The sequence below is a fragment of the Chenopodium album genome, chromosome 8 (genome assembly GCF_948465745.1).
Source record: "Chenopodium album chromosome 8, dcCheAlbu1.1, whole genome shotgun sequence".
Lineage (NCBI taxonomy): Eukaryota > Viridiplantae > Streptophyta > Magnoliopsida > Caryophyllales > Amaranthaceae > Chenopodium > Chenopodium album.
Window position 1 is genome coordinate 3,563,726 of NC_137841.1, and position 22,448 is coordinate 3,586,173.

At 31.5% G+C, this 22,448-nt stretch overlaps 3 protein-coding genes across 3 annotated transcripts; 1 reads left to right on the top strand and 2 right to left on the bottom strand.

Moving 5' to 3' along the window:
* On the top strand, window positions 1–1,846 carry LOC145641603 (expansin-A4-like). The gene is made up of 3 exons (XM_081692454.1): window positions 1–232; window positions 484–796; window positions 1,116–1,846. The coding sequence occupies exons 1-3, from the start codon at window positions 91–93 to the stop codon at window positions 1,417–1,419; spliced, it is 759 nt and encodes a 252-aa protein (XP_081548580.1). The 5' UTR covers window positions 1–90; the 3' UTR covers window positions 1,420–1,846.
* A 7,831-nt stretch (window positions 1,847–9,677) lies between these two features.
* Window positions 9,678–12,166, bottom strand: LOC145641604 (expansin-A8-like). The gene is made up of 3 exons (XM_081692455.1): window positions 11,928–12,166; window positions 11,130–11,442; window positions 9,678–10,403 (listed from the first exon to the last, which is right to left on the bottom strand). Exons 1-3 carry the CDS (start codon window positions 12,058–12,060, stop codon window positions 10,100–10,102), a joined length of 750 nt encoding a protein of 249 aa, XP_081548581.1. The 5' UTR covers window positions 12,061–12,166; the 3' UTR covers window positions 9,678–10,099.
* A 3,539-nt stretch (window positions 12,167–15,705) lies between these two features.
* LOC145641605 (expansin-A8-like) lies at window positions 15,706–18,149 on the bottom strand. The gene is made up of 3 exons (XM_081692457.1): window positions 17,905–18,149; window positions 17,133–17,445; window positions 15,706–16,400 (listed from the first exon to the last, which is right to left on the bottom strand). The coding sequence occupies exons 1-3, from the start codon at window positions 18,041–18,043 to the stop codon at window positions 16,097–16,099; spliced, it is 756 nt and encodes a 251-aa protein (XP_081548583.1). The 5' UTR covers window positions 18,044–18,149; the 3' UTR covers window positions 15,706–16,096.
* Between the last annotated feature and the right edge of the window lie 4,299 nt (window positions 18,150–22,448).

Sequence of the window (22,448 nt, forward strand, 5' to 3'; positions counted from 1 at the left end):
TCTCCCAACTCAAACATCAACATTCATTTGCAACACTTACCCAAATACTCCAATCCTTATTTTCCTCCACTTTTTTTCCTCAACAAAAAAATGGCAATTAATACTACATTTTCAATTTCTTTGGTACTCATTTTGATCAATGTTTGCGTACTAGGCGCTTATGCCGGTTACGGTGGTTGGACGAATGCTCATGCTACCTTTTACGGTGGAGGTGACGCTTCTGGCACTATGGGTAAGTTCACAACTACGGATTACAATATTAGACACGTACATTTACGTGTTTTAAACGTTACATATTTAGCATTTCGCTAATATGTTAGCTAATTAATCATGATTAATTGTCACATTGTCGCACATTATTATTATTATTATTATTATTTTTTAATTAGAATAATAATTATTTTAGAACAGAGGGAGTACTTTTCGACACATAATGGTGTCCCGTGGTGATATATGTCTAATTGTAATACGATGAAAATGCAGGGGGAGCGTGTGGGTATGGAAACTTGTACAGCCAAGGGTACGGGACTAGCACCGCGGCACTAAGTACCGCGTTGTTTAACAATGGATTGAGCTGTGGATCATGCTATGAACTCCGATGCAATGACGACCCGAGATGGTGTCGCCCTGGTAGCATTATTGTGACTGCTACCAATTTCTGCCCTCCAAACCCTTCTTTGCCTAACAACAATGGTGGATGGTGTAACCCTCCTCTTCAACACTTTGATTTGGCCGAGCCTTCTTTCTTAAGGATTGCCCAATACCGTGCTGGAATCGTCCCTGTTTCCTTCCGAAGGTATATTATTTTAATATCGTGTTCATTTATTTCCACCTACTAAACGAGATACCTTTTACATCGTTAAAAATTGACACGTACTGGTTTTCAACCGAGCAAAAAGTTAACACTAACTAAAAGAGTAACAGAGTACTGTTAACCTTTAAAGTGGTTTTTATTAATAATATGTTTTTTTGGACGTTTTTAGCTGCCTAAGTGCTTAACTAGTTAGGCAAATAGACTTTTTATGTTGTACTCGTAACGTTTTTCTTTTGGTACCTATAATTGTACAAGTAGTCGAGTAGTACGCTAATACGTTACATGTTTGATAAATTGGCAGGGTACCCTGTGTTAGAAAAGGAGGAATAAGGTTCACAATCAACGGACACTCCTACTTCAACTTAGTCCTAATCACAAACGTTGGTGGTGCGGGCGACGTGCACTCCGTGTCGATCAAGGGTTCAAGGACCGGGTGGCAACCCATGTCAAGGAATTGGGGCCAAAATTGGCAAAGCAATTCATTATTGAATGGGCAAAGCCTATCATTCCAAGTTACAGCTAGTGATGGAAGAACTGTTACAAGTAACAATGTTGTTCCTGCTAATTGGCAATTTGGACAAACTTTTGAGGGTGGTCAGTTTTAATTAAATTAAATTAAATTAAAACATTTTATTGCCTAATTTTCCTATAAAATATTAAATATTTTGAAGAGTGTAAAATTAAAAATTGTAATTATATTTGGAAAGAGGAGAGAGAAATTGATAGGGAAAGGTGGTTGGCCATATATGTGGCTTGGAGTTGCTGTGGTGCCTAATGTTTGGCACCCGCTAAAGCCTTTTATTTTGTTTTTGGTAATTTTTATTTTTATTTTTAAGTGAGTAATTAGTTAATTAGATATTTTTATGAAAATATGAATTTTCCAAATAGCTATATTATTATAAAGCTTTTGGATAATATCATATTATTCTGTATGTAAAGACTAGAGTGATTGCTCGAGTGTTTTGTACTCTGTAGTGATCTGATTTAGTCAATCAATTATTATGAGAATGATGATTTCAGATTTTGCAATTATTTAACACTGAGTAATTTGTTGCAATTTTGACTTTTTTTCAACTTTATTTCATTTACAGTATGGAGTAACTTATGGTCTTATGAGGTATTTACTATCATGACCGCCAAAATCAGTTAATCACCATTTATAACTCTATCTCGACCTTTAATGCATGTACACTGTAACTGTGTAACGGTGTAATGGATAGAAGGAAGCAACATGCTTCTGTCTATTGTATGTCCGAACTAGAATTTCACACATAGTTAGGGTCTGTTTTCTTCAGCTTAATTTTATTTCCTTTCCAAATTTTCTTCTCTCATAGACAATTTAGTTCACTTATGTTTAGTTCACCTCATTTTAGCTCATAAGAACAGGGCCTTGTGAACCTCATGGCTACTTATGAAGAGGTGTCAATTAGAGTTTTCGGGTCGGGGTCGATGAAATTTAGGTTGAATTGGGTCTATTTCAATTTTGAGTTATGTTAAATTATTATGTCTATATGATTTGAAGTCTGAATCGGTTATTATTCGTGTTTGATCGTTTCGGTCAAGTTTTGATACCTCGAGCCTTGGCCCTTATATATACGAGTAGTGATATAAAGGAAGGCATGGTGCTTGTATTAGTTGTATGTAAATCTACCTACAAAAAAGTTGGAAATCTTAATTAAGAATCTTAAGATAAGCTTTCAAAAAAGGCAATTAACACTTTTTTTTTTTTTTTTTCCTTTAGTCCTTTGTTAACTGTTTGAAAATGTGAAGGGTATTAGAAAGCATCATCCATGTGCGGCTGTGCCTAAGAAGTAAGAACTTAATTTTTTTTTTTTTTTTTTTTTTTTGAGAAAAGAAGTTACTAATAAAAAAACAAAAGAGCAAACATAAGGAAAATGACACAAGCAAAGATATACTTAAAAGGTGTAAGGATTGAAAGAGTGGTTAGTGGTTACTACTTACCCAAGTTATTGTGCATTTCAGCATTTGTGCTCAGTGAGCTTATTACTTCTTTAATTTTTTACGGGCAGTAAGCTTATTACTAAATTAAGAAGTTGCAAGCAAGACTTTTTTAATATCTTTAATTTAAATAAATCTAAATATATTATTCCTAATAAGATCAATACGAAAAATGTATCACACATATTCTCCGATATTTCTGATATGGATGATATCATATCTCTAACACTTTTCAATTTATTTTAGAATGATTTAGGGCCTGTTCATTTCAGCTTATTTCAGTTCAGCTCCAATTAGTTCAATTCAGTTCAGTTCAATTCAGCTCTCAATTTCCTTCTCTTATTTAAATATTCATTTTAGCTCTATTCAGTTCAGTTCAGTTTATTTCAGCTCAGTTCAGTAAATGTGAACAAACCGTTATAAATTAGGGATCATTAGTTTTTGTCAACTGATTTCATTGTCTAAAACATAATTTGTCATTAAAATGAAACTTTGAACCAATCAAACAACTATGTTAGTTAAGAAAAAATTTCATTTTGATGAAAAAATGTAAATTTAAAAGCTAATAAAAATAAGTTTTTAATTAAAAAAAGTAAACTTTTCAATGTTATTTTCTTCATTTTCTCTCAAAAAATTTCTACACTAGATTATGTTTAATTAGTCTTATTTTTACTTATTTCACAAAAAGTAAGTTCTAATCAAATCAGAAAAAATAAGTTTTGACACACTTTTATCATTATAGTGTGGTTTTTATCGCTATATACCTTTAACTTTGTACTAAAACAATTTATGAAAATTAATAAAGTACACATTACAAATCTAACAAAAACTACAAAAACTCTTGCGTGGACCTGCTCCGACTCGAGGTACATATGCATGCAACTGTTGTTATATTGAACCTAGTGATCCAGATTTTAATCTAGTAATCTTAATTTCAACATAGTAACCTTTATTAAAAATTTGTGTGCATGGACCTTTAATATTGTTGAGAACCTAAAGTACGATGTTATGTTGAATAGTGACCCTAAATTTAACATAATGATCTTTGTTATTAATATTGACCAGTATATAAAAAAATATCATTAAAAAAATAAAATTAACCTCTTAGGTTCTGTTCTCTTCAGGTTAATTTCAGTTCAATTCCTTATTTCCTTCTCTCATAAATAATTTATTTCAGCTCTATTAAGTTCAATTCAACAAATCAGAACAGACCCTTATAGACTTATAGCCCTTATAACGCCACAGTGACTTTTATTTTAACGTAATAACTTTTATTATAATGTAGTGACTTTTTTTTTTTTTTTGTATTAATAAAACAATAATAATAATATATATAATATTAGTGGTCTATAATAAATTAATATGAACCAAGTCCATATAAGAGTTTACACAAAACCTAAACTTGATATTTTTTTTTCCTTTATAGATTATGGTACAACTAAGGTAGGTTAAATTAGAGAATTACAGCAAATCAGACAGAGCATATTAGATCAAATAAGTAAAATAAGTTGAACTAAACAATTATATCATATTTGTGAAATCAAGTAACCAATGAATAAATCATTATTAAAACCATCCATGTTCAAAACCTTTAATTACATAATGAGTTTTGATAAACTTCTGATGTTTAAAACATACTTATAATTAGGGGTGATAATGAGACTGAGCTATTCGTGAACTGTTCGAGCTCGGTTCGGTCAAAGCTCGGTCAAAGATCGGTTTGATGAGGCTCGACTCGAGTTCGAGTTCGAGTTCAGCTCGGAACCTTAACGAGCTGAGCTGAGCAAGTCAAAGCTCGGCTCGAAAAGCTTGTGAACAGTTCGATTAAAATATATATATTAAAAAAAAGTTTGATATTTAAAAAAAATAAGAAATAAAAAAATAAAAAATATATATTCTCATGACTTTTTAGAACCCTAACCACAACTCCAACCTCCAATACCTCACGGCCGTCATCCCCCTCAAAACACTCTACCCTCAAAACACTCTCAACTCTAAACAACCAGATTTCCACAATCCACGAGTCCACATCTACTGCTGTTCATGCTCCACCGCGAATTAGTGTTCTCCGTCATCTATTCACCGTCGTCTACTCAACTATGGCTGGAATTGGAGGTTAGTTTGTTTATCTAAGTATGAATCTCATTATAAAAAATTCAATTCAAGAGTATCTTATTATGTGACTGTAAATTGCTATTGATTTTGATTATATAATTATAAGCTTGTGCTTGTTACTTGAGTTTGGCTGCTTTCAATTTGTAAGTTTTCAGTCGTATTTTTTTTAGTAGAGGCTGTATTTTTTTTTTTTATTAATTTATTGAATTAGATTCAATTTGCTCATTTGAATATTGATGTTGTCAGACATGTCTAGTGGTACACACCCTATGTCATCAACTCAAATCGAGCCGAGCTTCGAGCCGAGCCGAACTTGGGTTTGGAGTCTCGAGCTCGAGCCGAGCCCAAGTTTTCAAAGCTCGTCGAGCTTCGAGCTCGAGCCGAGCCTCCTTTATGACAAACGAGCTCGAGCCGAGCCTGCCACTATTCGGGCTTGGCTCGAAGGTTTAGCACCCCTACTTATAATAACCACTAGTTTTGTGCCCCGTACGATGCCCGGGTTATTTATTGAATTTTAAGATAAATTTTTAATTTATATGTCAAATTTTAAAATATATCAATGATATAAAATTAGTTAGGAATTGATGTGTTTTTATATATCTAATAGGCATACATGTAATAATGATTAATAATAATGTTGGTGAAAATGTTCGATTTAATTTAAATATTAAAAAAATAAAAATTAGCAAAAAATAAATTAAATATAATAAATGTTCAAAACCTATTCGGTTGACCCGAACCCAAAATTTTGGGCAAGGGTTGAACATTTCTTGACCCGTAACCTGAAGTGACCCAATCCGAGATGACTCATGACTCGAACCTAATTGATAGGTCTACATAGTAATAAAATTCTATTGGATTGTGAAGTATATTATTTTAACCGAATAGTATATATTATAAATGGATGTTTTACGCTTTAAAGTACTTCTTAACTCAAAAAAAATTATGTATTATGATATAAAAAATAAATTTTTATGATAATTTTTTTAAAGGAAAAATTGCTCCCATTAATCTGAACTTTGCCTCGTCCGCCGAAAATAATCCCAACTTTCGTTTATTATCTATTGCACCCAACTTTAGGGGGTATTAATTTTCGTTGCACCCAACAGGTCATCTAACCTGATGTAGCAGGTTACCTAGCCACGTGTCAGCGTATGATTGGCTTAATTTTTTTATTTTTTTTAAAAAAAAAACAAAAAAACAAAAAAAAAATAAAAATAAAAACCCCACAAACCCACCCATACCCAGCGGCTGCCACCACACCCCCACCCCCACCCCGCCGGAAAATACCCCCACCCCCGAAAAAACCCTCCCCTGGTGTCGGAAACCACCGCCCACCCCCGGAAACCCCTCCCCCTCCCTCGAAACCCACCCCTTCCCTTCCCCCACCCACGAAAACCCCAGAAAATCACCCACCCCGAAAATTAATTTCCACCGCCCACCCTCGGAAACCCATCCCCCACCCTCGAAAAACCCTGACTAAACCCCTAGCGATGGCTAGGGAGGTCCGATTAGGGTTTTCGAGGGTGGGGGATGGGTTTTAGGTGGTTTTGCGGGAGAGTGGTTGCGGGAGAGGGTGGGGAGGGTGGTTGCGGGAGAGGGAGGGGACGATACGCGGGAGAGGGGGTCGGCGCCGGTGATGGTGGTGCTGGTGATGGCGGTGTTGGTGATGGTGGTGCTGGTGGGTGGTGGAGAAGCTAAGGGTGGTTGTTGGGGTTTCTTTTTTTAATTATGTTTTTAATTTTTTTTTTCCTATTTTTTTCAATCAATTACATGTTGACACGTGTGCAAAAAAAAAAATTAGAAATGTTTACCTGATTTACCGGTTGCAGGTCATTTGGGTGCAATAGAAATTAATACCCCCCAAAGTTGGGTGCAATAGATAATAAACGAAAGTTGGGATTATTTTCGGCGGACGAGGCAAAGTTCAAATTAATGGGAACAATTTTTCCTTTTTTAAATTATAATCTAATAATTTGTTTGAATAAAATTAATTCAATTTGTACCTCTGAAATATTTATATTTTGTCAAAAATAAAACTCTAAACTAACAATTTTATCCTAAAATTCTATCCAAATCTAAACTAACTTTTTTTTATCTTATGAATTCTATCTAAATCTGTCCAACGTGGCGCGACACTTGGCGTAAAGTTGGAGCGCCAAGTGTCGCTGTTTCGTGGCCTGGCCAAAAGTTTAACTTTATATATTAGTTACAAGGAAATTTTGTGAAAAACTACCTATTATAGTCCAGAATTTGCGAGAAACTACCAATTAAAAAAAATGGTGTAATTGACTACCTAATTTTCGAAAAATGTTGTAATTTACTACCTTACGCCGGATTATGAAGGAGTTTGACCAAAATTCTCCGGTGTTGACTTGGTCACGTGACCATCACATGACACTTAATGACCCTTTTCTTTCACCAAGTCACGTGACCAAGTCAACGCTGGAGAATTTTGGTCAAACTCATTCATAATCCAGCGTAAAGGTAGTAAATTACAACATTTTTATAAAATTAGGTAGTCAATTACAACATTTTTTTTAATAGGTAGTTTCTCGCAAATTCTGAATTATAATAGGTAGTTTTTCACAAAATTTCCTAGTTACAATTTTGTGCCCCGTGCAATGTACAAGTTGTTTATTAAATTTTGTGATAATTTTTTTATCTATATGTCAAATTTCAAAATATATCTCTAATACAAAATTAGTTAGAAATTGATGAACTTTTGTGATAATTTAACTATGTAGTAGGCATGTAAATGACTAATAAAAATATTGGTATTTTTTAGAGTTATAATCTAATATTTTTTTAAAGACAATTATAATTCAATTTGTACATCGAAATGTTGGTATTGTATCCAAAATAAAACTCTCAACTAACAATTTTATCCTAAAATTCTATTCAAACAAAAGTCTAAATTAACTTTTTTATCTGATGAAATCTATTTAAATATATCTAACGTGACGTGACATTTGTCGAAAAGTTAAAACGCCAAGTGTTGTTGCCACGTAATCTGCCTAAAAGTTTAGCTTTACATGATATGATATGATATGATATGATTTACGGGGCGTTTGATGCGTGAAATTGGGGATTAGTGGATTAGAAGGTGAAAACTGAGATTCGAAAATTAAAAAAAAAAAAAAAAAAAAGAAAAGAAAAAAAAACATCAACTAGTACTATGTTTTGATGTGATGAAATTTTGACATTTCAATTTTTTTTTTCTGTAAAGGTGACTGATTTACTTTTTTTTGTTTTTGTTTTTGTTTTTTAATCAACTTAAAAATTGGATATTCCTCTTATCAAACATGAACATTGAAAACAATCACAAACAATTAATTGTTTGTTTTCAAATTTCAAACTAATTTTATTGTTTTTATTGGTAAGTAAGCAAGAAATTATATTAACTTATAAAAAAAACCTAATTTTATTGTTAAAATATCAATTTGTCATGAAAATGCAACTATAAACTAATTTTACATCAATTTTAATTTGATGGAAATGTAAAAACAATTTAAGTAATTTATTCCTATATTATAAATGCAATAAGTTTTAAGATTATTTAAATAAACTTAAATGATACTAAGGTGTATTTAGTTTGGTAAGCAAGAATATGGGATGAGATCGAAGGGAAGTTTTAAATCTATTTTTAACAAAACCCTATGTTTATTAGGGGACGGGGGAATGAGACTATTAGTTAAGGGGAATGGAATTGGAATAAAATGTCTCTATATTTGGATTAAAATAATCCATAATTGGTAGTATTTAAAAGTGGGAATTAGAAAAGTAAAATGACAATATTTTTATTATGAAAATAAATGAGAAAAAAATGTTACCAAGAGTATTTCTAAAAATAAAATTGTTATGGAACATTTATTACTTGTCTATACATTCGAATGTTATTGAAAACAATTGAAAATAATTGAAAAAATAGTGACATATTTTTATAAATTTCTAACAACTAATTCTCAATCTCTATATCACATTCTTCACTCTTCATTATTCTCAATAAAATAAAATAAAATAAATAAAAATAAAATTCCCAGTTTTTAGTCAGCTAATCTTAATTCCCTTAAACCAAACGGTAATTATACTTTCCATATGTTTCCAAAGCCAAACGCATGTTTGTTAAATATACATAATCTATGTTTTTATAACTCATTTTTAAATAACATTAGGAAAATGAGCTCAATTTTAGAGTTTATAAATTTTTTCAAACAAACAAATGTTATAAGGTTTAATTTTATTCATTTTAACATTTACTTTATATTTATTTTTTTTAATCCAAATATGCTTTTTTTTTTTAAAAAAAAAGCGTAAAAATACCGAGAAAAGTGAAAAATCAAAGGAAATAAAAAGGAAAATTTTTTACACATATGAAATTATTTTTTGAACTAAGAATAGGAACAAATTAAAAACTTATGTTGGATTAACAATGTCGTGTGACAAAATTAGATTAACAATAATACTCCGCATAATTTCTATCAATGAAATTTTGACCTAGTGCTAGCTGAACATTAAGAACATGTGTGTAAAATAGAAAAATGGATTCAAATCTCGTTATCTCTATTTATCATTTGCATTATTGATTTATATTGCCCCTTAGGCCTAGACCAGGAAAATAATACAAAATGTCAATTAATTGTTATAAGTTTTGGAAAACTTTGAAAAGACCCTACAATATAAGTAACCAAACTCCATGATCATATTGTACCAAGTGGCTCCTTATAAATCCAACTAAAGAAAATAAAAATGAAAGATATTGTTGGTTATTTGATTTGAACTCCAAAAATATCAAGCTCAATCAAGTTCATTCATGATAATCATAGTTACAACTTACAAGGCTTTTATTATGATGTATACATTGAAACTGATTGAAAATCTTGGCTGTTAATGCCAATTAATTCAGTTTCTTTCACACAAAATAAGCTTTTTGAAAAAAAAAAAGAAAAAGAAAAAGAACACCTTGCCTAAACCTCTATCAATTGTTGAATACTAGCGATAAAGTCACAAGAATTTTCGCGGGTGGCTATATACACCACGGCAATTATTGTCTCTGTTCCTGATTAATTGTCACATTCGTATTTTAACATAGAATACTTATATGACAAGTCTGGCAATTTATTTGGACATGTATAAAATTAACTCGAGTTTTCCTTTTAATTATCATCGATTTCTTAATATCATATTGTTAATTAATTTGATTCTATTTTTTTAGAATTGACCACCCTCATAAGACGTGCCAAATTGCCAATTAGCAGGAGCAACATCGTAGCTAGTGATTGTTCTCCCGTCACTAGCTGTAACTTGGAAAGAGAGGCTTTGGCCGTCGAGATCACCATTGCTTTGCCAATTTTGACCCCAATTCCTAGACATGGGTTGCCACCCGGTCTTTGAACCCTTGATTGAAACCGCGTGCACGTCACCGGCTCCGGCTACATTGGTGATTAGGACCAAGTTGAAGTAGGAGTGTCCATTGACTGTGAATCTTATTCCTCCTGTTCTCACGCAAGGTACCCTGTCAAAGTGTTAAGTTACAGGGTAAGCAACACGAATTTGGATATCGTATACTTTTAACAGTGTCACAAACTCTTAATTTAGGCGGTTATACATTAATTGATGTAAGATGACTGTAATTTGTAAAGTTACGGTAAAAATGTTAATGTACATAGATTAGTCAAAACACGTTAACAATTAAATTGATATTTAAACCATATCATAATACGTGATATTATACAATAAAATTAGTGTACACCCGAAACTCACAAAAGGTTTCGTACAAGCATCTTCTAATAATTAAGCTAATAACCGTCTTACCGAACACTTGTTGTAATTACAACCAACTTTGATTAAGAGCGTAGGGCCGAAAATGAAGTGTTCACGTGCGACTTTTCAAAAACGTACTCTTGTATTATGTTGTTGTCTTTTTCACTTCAATTATTTCATTTTACTTCGTATTTCTCAGATTTTCTTTGTCAAATGAAATAAGACAATTTCATATGAACGTGTTCTTAACAAGACATTTTAATGAAGAATTACAATAATTAGCAAAATTGTCAAGATTAGCCAACATGTAGTACGTGAAACTATAATTTGTAATCATGCACTATTGGTCTATGTATGTATAAAAACTTTTATTTTTTTTATTTTTTTTTATTTTTTAAACCTCTATAGATAATATATACGAAGTATTTAATTACTATGTATAATAATTTACTTGTGTAATAGTTGGTCATAAAATTACCTTCGGAAAGAAACGGGGACAATTCCAGCGCGATATTGGGCAATTTTCAAGAAAGAAGGTTCAGCCAAATCAAAGTGTTGAAGAGGGGGATTGCACCATCCACCATTGTCATTAGACAAGGCATAATTTGGAGGGCAAAAATTGGTAGCAGTCACAATAATGCTCCCTGGGAGACACCATTTAGGGTCTCCGTTACATGTAAGTTCGTAGCATGAGCCACAACTCAATCCACTGTTAAATAGCGCGGTACTTAGGGCAGCCGTGCTAGTCCCGTACCCTTGGCTGTACAAGTTTCCATATCCACAAGCTCCCCCTACATTTTCCAATATAATGAATAAATTAAAATAACGAACTAGTAAAAAAAAAATGATACGTTAATCTTTAAAACATACGACGTGTACTGTATCTATTTTGCAATTGTATACAAAACATACTGTTCCTTAGGCATATTGAATTAATAGAAATTCAAAAACTATTAAAATATAAAAATTGAAGACAATAATTAATAAGTTAACTTTCAACTAACTAATAACTTAAATCATGATAAATTGCAAAACGGAATTAATTTGTACGTAAAGAGCCCTAATTATATTTCTTTCTTTAAGTTTTTTGCTTTTACTTTAATATATATAACCTTTTTTTGGTATTGTAGTGGATGTAGAGTAATGACCAATAAAAACTAACGATGGAAAATGGACTAATTAATTGAATTGGAAACCACTAGCTTAATTAGTACGTACGAATTGAAGTATTAATTAGGAAAAATGTAGCATTCAAAATAGATAATATTAGGCTTACCCATTGTGCCGGATGCGTCCTCTCCGCCATAAAAAGTAGCATGACCTAAGTCTGCGAAAACGCCATAAAGAGATAATAGATTAATCAAAATGAAGGAAAGTGAAGCACGTAATAATGTTGACGAAATTGTCATTATGTCGTCGTTAATGACAAGATTAGCGTTAATTGTAGACTATCTAGGGATTAGAAACAAAGTAGGGGATGAATTAAGTGATGATTGGTAGTACATTATAGAGTAAGGTGTGGTTTATATAGGCATAAGGTAGGGTTATGTATGAACAAAGTTGTCTATAAAAGATAATGACTATCTTAGCTTGCAATGCCTCAATATGACTAATTAAATTAAATACAATGACATAATATTTGATTTAGGTAGGCCAATATCACGTATTTAAGTACTTAATGAATGCACATGGTAGGACGATCAATTGCTTAAGTAAATTGGCCCCATCTCCACATGCACTTCTAAATCATTGTTGATGATCAATGTATGATGTTTTGTGTTTAATTGGTTATTTTATTATTCTTACAAATTTTTATAATAATAATAATAATAATAATAATAATAATAATAATAATAATTTCGCTATATCTAGAAGGGTGGGGCCCAGATTGTATCTCGGCTCCCCACTAATTTCTTGTAATTTGATTGATACAGTAGGTTTTAATAATAATAATAATAATAATAATAATAATAATAATAATAATAATAATAATAAAAAAAAAAAAATTATTATTATTATTATTATTGGTGTCATAGCTAATAGCTTGTACTACTTCCTTTAGTTTTTGTTTCAGTCACTTACTATTCATTGGGTCAAAAAAAAAAAAAAAAAAAAAAACTGTGATCGATTCTGCTTATGCACTGCACAATGCTAGCTAAGGCCATGTTTGGTAATTAGAGGTCTTGTTTGGTAGTAAGCTTATTGGGGGTATATTAGCTTATTTGACTAACTTTAGCTGATTGACTAGTCAAACAAGCTAATATAAGTGTTTGGTAGAAAGCTTATTGAAAGAGTTTATTCCACTAAATAAGCTCATTTTGAAAAAGCTCATTTTAGGAGCTTTTTCAATTAGCTTATTCATTAATTATTGTGAAATGACACTTATATAACCTCATTTAATTTAAAATCCTATCTAAACTACCTACCCCACAATTAGCTTATTGGTCATTTCACATACTCAATCACCTTTAAGTTATCAGCTATTTACCAAATACTTTTATATAACCAGTTAATACAATAAGTTAGTCAAATCAGTTAATAAAATCAGCTAGTCAAAATTAGCTAACGCAATCAGTTTCAGCTTTCAGCTTTCTCCCAAACAGGGCCAGAGTTTTGACAAAAAATGAGCTTATTTGACCAAGTTAGAGGTTTGACTACAAATATCATCTACATTGGTTGTTTGGTAAAAGAGCTTATATAAAGAGCTGATTGGGGCAAATAAGCTAATTTGTAAAAAGCTAAAAAATAGAGCTTTTTCATATTAGCTGATTGAGATATGGTTGCAAAATGACACTCTTATCCTAAAAAGTTACTCTTATTTACAATGTCAATGCCTTAAAAAAAATGTCAATGTCTAACATTGTCATTTAATATGTTCAACTAACAAAACATCTATATCTAATCCGCTAATTTTACCAAACAACTTTATACAACACAGATTAATACAATCAGCTAGTCAAACAAGCTAATACAACCAGCTAGTCAAACCAGCTAATGTAATAAGCTTCTATCAATCAGCTTCCGCTAATTACCAAACAGGGCCTAAAACTATCATGTGAGACCTAATTGTTAGAGTTGTTTCAATGTCTAATCTCCATATATCAAATTTTCATATGATCCTGCGCAACTGACCTCCTTAGCTATTTAGGCTTCCAAGACCTTCTGATCTTCGGTAGCTTAAGGAAGGAAGGCTAAGTAAGCAAGGCAATCTCAGCACACGGCTGCTCTAGAAGTACCAAATTAAAACTAGTAATTTACCTTAGTACGTAATTAAAGATGTAATTGGTGAAACATGATGCATGCATGTGAAAACCGCACAAAATATAAGTCAATAGAACAAAAAAGGACTGAGGGAGTATGTAACTGGAGATTTTTGACATTAGTAAAGAAGAATAAGGAAAATGAACAACTAACTGATGAACAAATAGATATGGTGGATTTCTCCACTTTTTATTACCAATTGGTTTTATACAATGATACAAAAGATTTTTGAAGATCAATTCAATTAGGTTTTATTTGTTGTCTCTACCTTATAGTACTATTACTTAATAATCATTCTTGTTCTATCAAGCCATATCATCATATTAGACTAAAATAATTTAGTTAGGCAACCCTTAAGTGAGTTGTACAAATAACACAAAAAAGATATCACTAATAATTAGGATTAATTAGAAATTTATTTTAGGATTGAAGGATTTGGTACATAACATACTTTACTTTACATGAAGTTGAAAGTTCATTGAGTTGACCTCTATTTTCATCTCAGATGTGATCAAGATGGTCCAACCCAACCCAATTTAGGACAGATTTTAGGCACTTCAGACTCTTTAAATTTTTTTTTTTGTGGGTTAGGACAAGCCCTTTAAAGATATTTAGCTATGTTTTTACAATCACATTATATTATTGTTGCAGGATGTATGCAAATTGCACAAGTTTTGTTGTAAGATTGTTTTTGAGTTTGTTCCATCCTGTTCACTGGAGCTTAGCTCCGACTATATCCGAACCCGACCCGAGTTAATGGTTTATGGTGGATTGGTGGGTGAGTTTCGCAACATGAGTTTTCTGCATTTGATGAAGCTTGAAATTGAAATCTTGCTTTAGAAAACATCAAGCTGCTTACCACTTGAGCCAACTCTTATGAGTTAGTTTTATTGCAAGATGTTTTGAGTGAGTCTGGGCGCATAGCACCTATGGGTGAGTTATGTAAATAGGAGGGTAAGGAAGTAATTTCTGCTGATTCAATTTTTGCTTCTAGAAAAAGTTGGCTCTCTAGTGGTACATTATAATGTACCATTATACATGTATAATGTACCACTAAAGTATAATTTGTCTGAATAGTATGTTTAGTGGACTATTACGAGTGTAGTGGTACTTTTTACCATCATATAATTTTCAACTTCTGGAAAAAGTTGACTCTCTAATGGTACATTATAATGTACCATTATGCATGTATAATATACCACTAAAGTATAAGTTATCAGAACAGAACTTTTTAATTGCAAAATTATCATCCTATATACGCTGAAATCAATAGGCGCTATGCGCCAAGACTTAACCAGATGTTTTATCGTTTGCAGGGGTTTCAGTCAAACTTTATGTTTTAAATTATATTATTTCAAAAATTCAAGATACTAGAAAAGTATTCGCGCATGTTGCCGCTATTGTCCAGTCGGTTTTCCTTACAATGCTTGATTTTCGCCCCCACTTTTATTCTTTACTTGATCTTCCCTTTCAGTTACGGTTTGGGGTGGTTTTTATATGGCATCCTAAGCAAATTTTATGATGCCTTTTCCCGTCTGTTTTTTTTATGAATTATTTGGTTTGATTTTAGATCATTTTACTATTTTTATGTGATAAATTATTTTTTTTTGTTCAAAAAAAAAAGTGATAAGTTATTCCATGCATTTTGATTTATTCAAATTGCTCAAGTGTATCATCAATACTTTTTTTTTTTTTCTAAAACCTTTTATTATCACATGCTTTGAACGAAAATTACAAATTATATTAGCATTCATCACAAAACACAGAAAATAAAGAGATAAAAAGAAGCCAGCTGAACTGAAAGATTTTCGTATTACCTTGATAAAAATTCATACTACAGGATGTAAAACAGAATTACAATGCCTGCTAAAATCAAGATGTTGCGAGTAAAAAAGAACCGATGCTTTTGCCCATTAAAATCAGGCAACAAAAACATCATTCCTGGTAAAGACTCCCAAAATTAAAAAAACACAAGAGCCTATGTATCACTATTTATAAAGAAAATGACCTTTAGCGGGTGCTAATATAGGCACCACAGCAAAATATTGGCCACAATCTACTTAAAGGGGAAAAAAAAAAACCTCCTTTTAATTCTAAAATTCTCTTCCTAATTTCTTGAAGAAAATTTTCTTAGGAAAATATTTCATTTCCTTAGAATTTTTTTTGGTTTTTTCTTTTTTGTAATTAGAATTGTCCTCCTTCAAAAGTTTGACCAAATTGCCAATTGCCAGGAACAATGTTGTTACTAGTAATAGTCCTTCCATCACTAGAAGTAACTTGGAATGAAAGGCTTTGCCCATTGAGGTTAGCATTGCTTTGCCAATTTTGTCCCCAATTCCTTGACATCGCTTGCCACCCGGTTTTCGAACCCTTGATCGACACCGAGTGGACGTCACCGGCACCGGCAACATTAGTGATTAGGACCAAGTTGAAGTAGGAGTGTCCATTGATTGTGAACCTTATTCCTCCCTTTCTTACACAGGGTACTCTGAAAATTCATAGCATACAATATTAGACTACTATAATTATGTAACCCAAGAACAATTGACTTAAATGCTTTAATTAACCCTTTATGAAATTATTTAAATACCAAATTTGACCCTATCTAAGAGACTTGTCATTAAAAAAATAGTTTTAATCAATACGGAGTTAAAATTTATTTTGTCGGTAAATAATACTCCGTATTTACAAGTAATTAATGTTTACTTAATGAATTTGGTTTAAGTCATTTGTTAACAACTTAGGGTTTGTTCTAATTTATTGAGCTGAGCTGAATTGTTTATAAGATAATGAAATTAGGAAATAAACTGAAATGAATTGAAATTAGGCTGAAGAGAACAGGTCGTGAGTATAGAAATACATTTAAAATCCAATGAAGAAAAAAGGGCCTAAGTGTCATTTTCATTACTTTTCTTTTCCAATTTTTTGTTTTATTTTTACAAGAATGTCCCTACACTCTCTAGTACCTACTTGCATCCAAAATTCAACTAAGCTTAACCATATGAGTGTAGGCGTGTAGCTTCCTTTTCAAAAAAAGCATTTAACAGTTTAACATCTTTCAATTGAATATATTAAAGATAAATACTTAACATTTTCTCCAATCCTTTTTGTTTTTCTCACTTAAATTAAATTTATCTCATGAAAAGATTCTAAATAGGACGAACAATAACATTAGAGAGAATAGCGAGTACATAAGAAAATAAATAAATAAAGATTGTACCTTCTAAAAGAAACGGGGACAATTCCAGCACGATATTGAGCAATTTTCAAGTAAGAAGGCTCAGCCAAATCAAAATGTTGTAGAGGGGGGTTGCACCATCCACCATTATCATTAGATAATGCATAGTTTGGTGGGCAGAAATTGGTAGCTGTGACAATAATGCTCCCTGCTATGCACCATTTTGGGTCGTCATTGCATTTAAGTTCGTAGCAAGCTCCACAACTCATTCCACTGTTAAATAACGCGGTACTTAGTGCCGCCGTGCTAGTCCCGTACCCTTGGCTGTACAAGTTTCCATACCCACATGCTCCCCCTGCATATTCGTTACGATAATTAATTAGATATAACTATAAGCATAAACTGCGTATGTACTCCCTCTGTCCGAAATTAATTAAAGTCAACATTTATTTATTTATAAGTACTTTATTATCTACTTAACTAATGCATGTCATATTGTATTGGTTTTACAATATCAATGCATCATTACTTGTTTTACGGTAATTCTGATATTGGTTTTAAAATATCAATGTACCATTACTTGTTTTACAGTAACGCTAATATATTTGTCAGTCTAGTAGGTTACCAATAGAGTGACTAATAACTTCTTGATAGGTGTGCATAACAAAAAAAGTCGATTAATGACAATGTGACAATTAATTCTGAATAACAAACAACGGTTATGACTTATGAGTGTTACGTCGTTGAGTATAGGACTATGTAACAAAATGTTAAAGGTCTAACGTTTAGGCAATATATAATTATGTGAACTTACCCATTGTGCCAGAGGCGTCACCTCCACCGTAAAATGTAGCATGGGCATTCGTCCAACCAGCGTCACCGTATACACCGCGAAGACAAAGATTAATGACCAAGACGAAGAGGGTTGAGGCCAACATGGTAGGAGAAGCCATATATTGTTAGAGAACAAGAGTTTTAATTTTGGGAGGGAGAGGGAAAAGGAGAAGGGAGAGTTTGAAAGAAAAATGACTATAAAGCTATTTGCTTTGCTTTGTGGTAAGGGAATGGTAAAAGGTTTTACTTATATAGAAACCTCAAGGCTATAGGTTATGTGGGGTAGTGATTAACTAACCTATTACAAAATGACAAAATCAACATTAATTAATGAATTAATTTATTAAAAAAATAGCACCAACTTAAATTGAGGAAAAATAATAAAGTGGTAAATTAAATACCTAAATTGAAGAGTAAGCCAACTTGAAAAATATAAAAAAATTCATGTGATATAGTTGTATAGTAATGTTGATTAATTTATGATATAGTTTAGTTAAGTAAAGGGATTTGTTTTAGCAAGGTTGAATCTTGCACATGGAAGTTGTCCCAACTCCCAAGTAGACTTACCAGGCCAAACTGCTTAACGTCAGTTTTCTGGTCCAGGGTCCTACTTGCACATGCACTTTGTAATTTGTAAACTGTCTCTATTGTTTTTTTTTTTCTTTTTCCTTTTATTTATTTATTTGTGTTATTTGTTAAATAATCTAAATTTTTAAAAAACTTAATTATGGATAATTCAATTGGTAATTTGATTAGGCCCGCATTGCTACTCATATATTTAATAAGGTAGGATTTGCTATATTTAGAGGAGTGGAGACTCAGATTGTATCTCGGTTTTTCACTAATTTTTTTTAAAGTTGTATGACTTTGCCTGTTTTTTAGATTTATTATTATTATAATTGTTATTGTTATTATTGTTGTTGTTGAAGTATGATGACCTAATGATGTGACACTAATTAATGTTCAAGGGACAAGGATTGCTTAAGATTGAGTCCCGTATTAATAAAGTTCTAAGATATTGATGTTAAAAGCATTAACAAGAAGATCAAAAAAGTAAAAAGCTATATTAAAGAATCAAAAAAGTGTTCTAACATGAATCTCATGATATGCTTTGATTTCGGTTTGAACTTTTTTCCCCCTAATTTAAATTTGAATTAATGAGTTTATGTGATAACTAAAAAGTACATGTTACAATATTAATTGTCAATAAAAATCCTATAAAGTACATAAAACTAAAGCAACATATTTTTTAAGGGTGGCAATTCGGGTTAGTAGGTCTTGTTCGGGCTCGATTTCGAGTTATGTTTAGATACTATAAAAAATAGTGGCAATTCGGACTAGTGGGTCAGATTCGGGTTGGATTATCGGGTCGGGTTAGGAATTGTCAACCCTATTATTTCTACAACGTACTAAATATCACTTATCCGTTACGGTTTTCATAAGGAAGCACCAACCAATGCAATTGGACAAATGAAATTGTTAATTGGCACGTAGTTTTGGTACCAATTCGTGCAGCAAAATGGGAAGGTATATGGGCAATATGGCCGTATATATTTCAAATTCGTCACCTTATTCCTAAGTTTGCGCATAAAATTGCAGGCGAAAAATTAGAGGTTAATAAAGTGACGGTGAGGCAGTCCATATACTAAAGTATTCAACTTGTGCAACGACGATAAGCTGATAACCATTAAACCCCATCATCTATCGGTGCTCAAACTCTGTGACATCTTTAAATATGTCACGCTAAATTAAAATCTTTGGAGTTACCATAAAATATGGGTCAAATTCAATGCTAGACATATAATAAGCCTAGAAAAAATAGTAATTTTTTTTATTTTTTTCGACTTTTAAGTATAAATTAATGATTCAGATCGCAAAACATTAAACATGTTGTCTGTAGCTCAAAAAGTAATCCGAGGTTGTGTTAAGAACTCCATATATACAAACGTCTAGGGAAAGTGTTGAATTAGAAGATAATATCTCGATGAATTGAGTCGTAATAGGTTTGTTTAACTTTCCTATCTTTATATGGGTTGTGCTAAGAACTTCATGTATACAAACGTCTAGGGAAAGTGTTGAATTAGACGATAATATCTCGGTGAGTCAGTGTATATATTGAGTCAGTAATAGATTTGTTTTCTTTTTACATCTTTTTTATGACGTATAAATATTTATCTACTACTTCGTATTATTTTTAACACAAACTTTTTAATAAAACGGATGTTCAGTAAATTACTGAACATCCGTTATAAAGTGATAATAAAATGCTCAAAAGTTATAATAAAACGCATAAAAGTTACTCTGACATACATAAGAGTTATTTATGCTTCATTGATAAATTTGACAAAAGTGACTAAATTTGACAAAAGTGACACTAAATTTGACAAAAGTGTATCCGATGTACAGTAAATTACTGAAAATCGGGTGTATACAAAAGCTTCTGATTATAATTTGCGAAATAATGACATTATGTAATGAAATAGATTTCAAATTTTCTACTCTGATTTTTAGCCGCAAAGGTTATAAATTCAAGTTTTTTTTTTTGTTTTTTTTTTTTTTTGACAGCACAAATTAAGCTTTACTACACTATATAAACAAATTATCGTTAAAAAATTAAAATGCGATAAAAAGATTTAACTAGTGGATATCACGTTGTGAGCAAGAAAATATTAGAGCCAACATATGTGACTCAAAACCAAGTCTTTAGCTCATATCATCATTCCTTTTATAGACTAAATTAGACAACATTATGACTCAAAGCTTTGCATACACATAACTTTAAATTTAATTATGGCATGAGCGGATGAGCCGCATGACTTTGATTTATCCCAAACTATATTCACATGGTAAGTCTATATATGTAGATAATTAAACCAACATACTTTATTATATGTGGCTGACCACACTGTGTAGACATTTATTATAGGGTAGGGTTACTTCGTTAGTGTAATAGGGGTTACTTGGTCAGTATTTAAGTGTTACTTTGTCGGTATAATAGAATTGCTCGGTTAGTGTTATTATATGAGATACTCGATTAGTGTTATAAAAATTACTCGCATAATATTATAGAGATTACTTTGCTCATTTATACAAAGTAGTAAATAAAATGAAATGTTAAACAAAAATTCAAAATGATACATAGCGTAGAGCGTAGTAGTTGTAGTACAATAGTTAGTGGTAGCCTAGTAGATTTTGTTATAAAAATAAATAAAGTAGTTAATTGAAATTTAATTTAGTAATTTTTTTTATTTTTATTTTTATTTTTTTTGTAGGGAAAAGTAGTTAGTGGTTGTTAAATGAAGAGAAAAGAGAGGTAAAATAAAATAAAAATAAATAATAAAAAAGAATAGGTCTACGTTAAAAAGGTATGTCCGACCTAGAGTCAAAAGGAGAGCATCTTCTAAAATATTTCTTGGACCGACTAATCCGTGAACTACCTTTTTTCAGCATACAAATTTAAAATATTAATATAAATCATATGTCCACTTGTCTAGCTTATAAACAGTCAAATGTCGAATTCTGGTCTCGTAAGCCATGTAATTATGTGCTTAATTAACGCCTTGCATTGCTCCCATGCCGTAAATTGCCTCTTCTTTAACTTTTATTGTGTTCATACGGAGTTTGGAGTTTCACATTCTCAACTGGTACGAGTGAATATCAACTAATTTAGTTGGTTAGATGTAGGAATGTCGAGTTTTGTACTTTAAAAAATAGAGTATAACTTAAAATTTTATGCGCTCATGGTTTTTTTATACACCATACTTATAGGAAAAGTTTTTAATTAATTCACTTAAAAAGGTACTCGTAACATGGTTTCCAAAAAAAAAAAAAAACAAAAAAAAAACAAAAAAACAAAAAAGTACTCGTAATAGTTACTCTTTTGATATGAGTCTTATTGCGTAACAATCTATGTGCATAACAGTATAGTTCACTTAAAAAGTTACGAGGTAAAACGGAGTATGTAATATGATTATTTCATAAATAGAATTGGCAAATGTGGCAATGTGCTATGTGGCATTTTGTTCTAATTTGTCTTGTACAAGTTGTATACATTTATTATCTTAGAAAATTTATCAAAGCTACGTAAAACACATATTATGAGTCTATGATGATCCGATCCATGCAAGTGACATATATGTAGATTTTTTGTTGTATCAACTTTGTGTTTTGCACAATAATTTTTTGGTATTGTGTTAGTTTTGAGTCTGTTATCGTGTTGTATTATGTCGTGTCGTGTCATGTTAAAGATATCCGAATTTATTTTATAGCACATACTACTACCTAGTGATTAATTAAATACGTGGTTCATTGGTGTAATAATATTCTACACTTCATTTATTGTGTGTTTAGAAATTAGAAATTAGAAATTAGAAATTAGAAGTAGGAAAGGACTTATGTAGACAATGTAGTATATTGAACTAATGAAGGTACATTTCGTACATGCTGGTGTTGGAAATTCATTACATATTCTAATATTCTCGATAGTATAATTTTTCATGCATTCGTAATTATAACCACATGTGT